This window comes from Priapulus caudatus, unplaced genomic scaffold, assembly GCF_000485595.1.
Source record: "Priapulus caudatus unplaced genomic scaffold, Priapulus_caudatus-5.0.1 Scaffold1079, whole genome shotgun sequence".
NCBI classification, from domain to species: Eukaryota; Metazoa; Priapulida; class Priapulimorpha; order Priapulimorphida; family Priapulidae; genus Priapulus; species Priapulus caudatus.
Genome location: NW_014578140.1, coordinates 52,632 through 58,186, shown reverse-complemented (window position 1 = coordinate 58,186; position 5,555 = coordinate 52,632). Strand labels below are relative to the sequence as shown.

The window sequence follows — 5,555 nt, the reverse complement described above, 5'->3', positions numbered from 1 at the left end:
GTGTGTGTGTGTGTGTGTGTGTGTGTGTGTGTGTGTGTGTGTGTGTGTGTGTGTGTGTGTGTGTGTGTGCGCGCGTGTGTGTGTGCGACTGTGCGTGTGTGTGCAGGTGCGTTTGTGAGTGCGTTCGTGTATGCGTGCTGCGTGCTTGCATGTATACCTATATGTGTGCCTGTCGCAGGTGTAGAAATAAGGAGAGAAAAACGAGATGGTCCACGGGACCATCTAGTTTGAAATTAAGATGGTCCTCCTAAATTTTAGATGGTCCTATTAAATTTCAAATTGTTCTCTAAAAGTAATGCGGCGTGCAAGCATAAGAAAGAGATTTTACATGGTGATAAAATGGTTTAATTATTTACCTATATTACCAATGAATCAAGAGCTAATAATACCTAATAAAAGCTTGAATGAATGTATCAAACGATACAGTAATTGTTTATTCACTTTAATAGTATATTGGAACGTGGAAACTTCAAAGAAAATTACTACACCATCCATGGTCAGTATAGTGATAACCAATTCATTCGTTTTTCTTGAAGATGCGCGGCAACTACACAAAACATCGCGCCAAGAACAAACCCAGTAGACTTGTTTTACGAATTTGAACATATTAAATAAATCCTTTAACTTGACTGGACTGACTTTTATTTTGACTTCCAGACGTAGTTATAAAACAGCAACAGCAGCAGCAGCAACAGCAACAGCAGCAGCAGCAACAACAACAACAGCAAGAGCAGCAACAGCAACAACAGCAGCAGCAGCATCAACAACAACAGCAGCAGCCGCAGCAACAACAGCCGTACTGGGATGACGATGACACACGAGCGCAGGTGTTGCCCCCTAGCGGAGGGATCATCAAGGAGAACCGGATCCTCGCTAAGCTACTCGCGCGCCCTCTACAGGTCATCAGCGGCATCAGCATCAGCAAGCTCGCCCCCTCGATGCGCGACCACAGGACGCTGCAGCGCTCCTACAGGGGGCGCTACCTCGTCAATCCCTACAGTGACCGACATCCCCAGTACGCGACCCTCCTGAGTGACGTCACCCCTCTTATTCGGAAGCCAGCGGACCGAGGGGCGTGGCCCGGACCTCAGGACGTGGAGAGCGGGAGGCAGCGGGAAAGCACAGGAGTGTACGGCTGGAAACGTGGCCACCAGCAAGATTCGGGGCTGGGCGGACATCGGCAGCGGAAGGTGCACCGCTGGGGGTTTGACTCGCCGGAAGAGGCGGCCGTGGGCGAGACAACACGTGACATGTCGTTTCTCCCGCCAGAGTATAGATGGCAGCACGCGCAGCGCTGGTACGACGCGACCGGCCGCGAGGTGGCACCTGAATCGCGAGCAGACGTCGCCGTGACTCATCCGGCCGTGGCGAGGAGCAGCGCCACCATCGGCGAAGAAAACGCGAGGCGCGGGGGCGCCACGCGTCACGAGTTCGCCATAGCGGGATATATAAATTCGTCTGCTGATACGGATAAGGACAGGCGCAGACTAAAAGTGAATACTGCGATAGAAACCCTGACCAGCAGAAATAAAGCATCAGCGGCTGGAGAGACAATCGTATCTACAGTGGCGCCATCTATCGCAGTGACGGCGAATACTTTTAACAACGGTGATAGAGGGAGGCACTACCCTCTGCCAGGGGCGAGACCATCTTCTAAAACACTAGGTACATGATATAGTTGTTGTCACGTCTGTTGCTGCACAGCAAACGTGGACACGTTTTATTCGTGAAAGAGCTATTATGCGCGAGACTACCCCCAGTGAGAAAAATTGATTTAGCTAAACAATAATATGACAAATAACAAGTTTTTCTTACGTGCTAAATGTGACAGGTATAACGCAGATACTCTTGCAAACTAACCATTTTGTCCCACATGTGCATTTTCTCTTCTGATTTCTCTAACAATTGCGTTAATTGATGTTTCTCGCAGCGCTGGCGGTGCCGTGTAACAGAGACACCTGCAAATTGCCTGATTGCCGCTGCGTTGGTGCCGACATACCTGGTAACATTTCGTCGGCTCAGGTGCCACAGATGGTGCTCATCACGTTTGATGATGCCGTCACGATGCGGGCATACGACATCTACAAGGTAGGAAGCAGAAAAGTATCGAGCGGGATCGATAGATGGCAGCACTACTACTTCTGCACTGTTCTTCAGTATGTAGTAAATAATCAGAATCGGACCGACGGAGGCCGGACAAAACGACAGACGTACGGACGGGCGGACAGACAGACAGATAGATGGACGGACGGGCGAACGGGCGGACACAGACAGACAGACGGACAGACAGATAGATGGACGTGCGGACAGACAGACAGATAGATGGACGGGCGGGCAGACAGACAGATGGACAGACAGATAGATGGACGGACGGGCGGACGGACAGACAGACAGACAGACGGACAGACAAATAGATGGACGGACGGACGGACGGACAGATAGAACGACAGACGTACGGACGGATTGACCGGCGAATGGACAGACGGACGAACGGACGGACAGACAGACAGACAGCCAGACAGACAGCCACGCACACACAGACAGACAGACAGACTGAATAGATAGCTGAAGTGATGTAGCACGCTGGAAGAGCTATAAGTCGCTTACTCTTCTTCCTCTCGGCGCAGAAACTGGTCGGAGAGAGGCGGAATCCGAACGGCTGTCCGATAGCGTTCACGTTCTACGTGTCGCACAAGTACACCGAGTACAGCGCAGTGCAGAACCTGTACGCGATGGGCCACGAGATAGCATCGCACTCCATCACGTAGGTCATATACGGAGCTAGTCCGCCTCCTAACGTTGCTCCCTCTCCGTCTATGTCGCGCTCTCTCTCTCTCTCTCTCTCTCTCTCTCTCTCTCTCTCTGTCTGTCTGTCTGTCAATCTATCTCTCTTTCGCTCTCGCTCTCTCTGTTGCCGCGCGCGCGCGTGCGTGTGTGTGTGTGCGTGCGTGCGCGCGTGCGCGTCTACCTGTCCCTCTCTCCCTTCCTCACACATAGCGCTAGACCTACGACCCCCTGCAGGTAGGTTCAATACAGCTAGAACATTAACAAGCCTTCTAAAAACACACAGGTAACTCTGTAATTGTCCTGTCTGTGTCACTGGCTAGTGTCTATAGTGGCTCTCCACGCCCCTTGTCACTCACCCTACAATCACCCAGCCTGTTCTGCTAGCATCTATGACAAATACGACATACACATATACGCTGTCCTATGACACTAATTGTCATCTAGGAAGATTCTTCCTATGACAAATATTGTTGTATGTGTTGTGCGCATCATAGGAGTTTAGGAGCGCTATTATGAACGCAAGCAGTGAATTTCAGCTGTAAAGCGGAACGAAGTCGACTCGCCAATATTTGTCATAGGAAGAATCTTCGTATGTCGTATTTGTCATAGTCACTCATAGATGCTAGCAGAACATGTTGCATCACCGCATGCTTATCGCGATTTACTTGTTGGCAAAATCGCATAATCAATGAATGAACCATCATCATGAATGTAAATCGTGAGCTCGGGCTGACGTTGATGGCAGTGGCGTAGCCAGGATTTTTTAACAGGGGGGGGGGGCAAAAACAGCGAACTGCGCAGAATAGTGGATGACTTAATATTTTAATGGTTCCTCCGCCTCCCGCTCCACATCCTACGCTCTCCCACCTCTCAGCTCTACAATCTTTGTTATGGGCGCCATGCAAAGAGGCGACATTTTTATTCATTGTTCTCTGCTCCCAAGATAAGTAAGTGGCAGATTCAGGATTCCAAGGAGGAGTGGGTAAAAACAAGCGGGTGGTAAGGGGGTTCTCCCCAAGAAAATTTTGAAAATGTAGATCGCAGGAGATGGTATTTGAGGCACGTTTGAGTAAATGTACAGCCTTCATTCTGACTACGACAGTTCTCTTTTTAGTAGAACAATTCTTATTTCCTTTTTTTTTTACTTTCGGGGCCATGGCCCCCTTTGGCCCCCCTAACTACGCCACTGGTTGATGGTCAGCCTGGCGGTCAAGCGCTTGACCCTGTTCTACGGAGTTTGAACTATGGTTACATGTTCCAGCAATACTCCATGCTGGAGCGGCCGCGAGCAACGCCGTTCCGCTGTTCTGCTCATGAACAATGTTGTCGTTGTTCTGCCGAAATAGGAATGTTCCGCATTAGTCTAATGTTATTGTTGTTCTGTTGGATATTGCATTCATATACACACGTGCTCATTATTATTCAGACATCAAAATGTTACGGTGTTTAAATAATGTAATTGTTATCGTTGTTCTGCTGACATCGAAATGTTCCGCTGTTCATTTTATGAACGCTTTATCGTTGTTCCGCTGAACTAGAAATGTTTCATTTTTGCAATAATGAACATTTTATAGTTGTTCTGCTGTTAACGAAAAGTTCCGTCGTTGAAATAATGAACGTGCCATCGTTGTTCCGCTGATAACGAAATGTTCCCGCTGTTGAACTCACGCTTACGTTCGCATTCGTTGTCGCACAGACACCGCACGCCGAGTCACTGGTGGAAGCGAGTCGGCACGAAACAATGGAACATGGAGATAGGCGGAGAGCGCGACATCATCGCCAACCTCAGTGGCGCCCCCACGCGCGACGTGTCGGGCATGCGCGCGCCGTTCCTCTCCGTCGCCGGCGACGCGCAGTTCTCGGCGCTCTGGGACGCTGGTTTCGTGTACGACTCATCTATCTCCACCATGCGCACAGCGCCGCCTATCTGGCCGTACACGCTCGACCACGCGCTCGACCGGCGCACCTGTACAGCCGGATGTCCGGCCCGCTCCTACCCGGGCCTGTGGGAGGTTCCCATGGTAACGTTCGCGGGCCGCGACGGTTACCCATGCGCCATGGTCGACGGCTGCCCGGCGGCCGGGTCGCGCGAGCGCACCCTGGCGGCGCTGCGCAAAAACTTTCGCGCGCACTACGACAGCAACCGCGCTCCGCTGCCGCTTTTCTTCCACGTCGGCTGGTTCTGGTCGCGCGCTAACCGCCTCGGCTTCCAGGACTTCGTCGACGAGATCCTCGCGCTGCCCGACGTCTGGCTCGTGCCGACGCGCCAGGCGATCGAGTGGATTCGGCGCCCCCTGACGGGCAAAGTCCTGCTCGGCGACGACTCGCCGTTCGCGTGCGATCGTCTGCCGAAGATGGCGATGTGCGAGCGGCCGCACCACTGCCGCTACACGGCCGCTAGCGGCGAGGTGATTGTGATGCAGACGTGTGCAGCGTGCCCACGAGACTACCCATGGGTGCGCCAGCCAGCGTAGCGGGGGGAGGGGAAGAGGGTGTGGGGGAGTTATGTATGCGTGCGTGCAGAGGTGTGTGCGCGAGCGTGTGCGTGTACGTGCGTGTGCGTATATATATATATATATATATATATATATATATATATACTATGTGAAGAAATTCAGATGCTGATATCAAACTGTATTTAGAGATTTCATGTGATTTAAAAACTAGGAGTTACAATTATAAATATATGTGATAATTATGTATGCGTGCAAACAAGAGTACGTATGTATGTGCGTGTAAATGCGCGCGTGCGTGTGGTGTTACCAGAA

The 5,555-nt window shown here is 51.3% G+C and overlaps 2 protein-coding genes across 2 annotated transcripts in view; both read left to right on the top strand.

Annotated features, from left to right (window-relative positions):
- Positions 1–690, top strand: part of LOC106815276 (probable chitinase 3) — a 10,059-nt gene extending 9,369 nt beyond the window's left edge. The window contains exon 3 of the mRNA XM_014819723.1: positions 658–690. Coding sequence (XP_014675209.1) covers positions 658–663 — 6 coding nt within the window. The 3' untranslated portion in view covers positions 664–690. The remainder of the gene's footprint in view (positions 1–657) is intronic.
- Positions 691–1,702: 1,012 nt separating this feature from the next.
- On the top strand, positions 1,703–5,261 carry LOC106815274. The gene is made up of 4 exons (XM_014819721.1): positions 1,703–1,759; positions 1,931–2,088; positions 2,628–2,764; positions 4,484–5,261. The coding sequence occupies exons 1-4, from the start codon at positions 1,741–1,743 to the stop codon at positions 5,259–5,261; spliced, it is 1,092 nt and encodes a 363-aa protein (XP_014675207.1). The 5' UTR covers positions 1,703–1,740.
- Positions 5,262–5,555: the final 294 nt, after the last annotated feature.

Bases quoted from the DNA above. Each gene is read 5' to 3' on its own strand.
- LOC106815274 (XM_014819721.1), top strand. The intron at 2,089-2,627 runs GTAGGAAGCAGA...CTCTCGGCGCAG, and splicing joins GGGCATACGACATCTACAAG to AAACTGGTCGGAGAGAGGCG. The intron at 2,765-4,483 runs GTAGGTCATATA...GTTGTCGCACAG, and splicing joins ATAGCATCGCACTCCATCAC to ACACCGCACGCCGAGTCACT.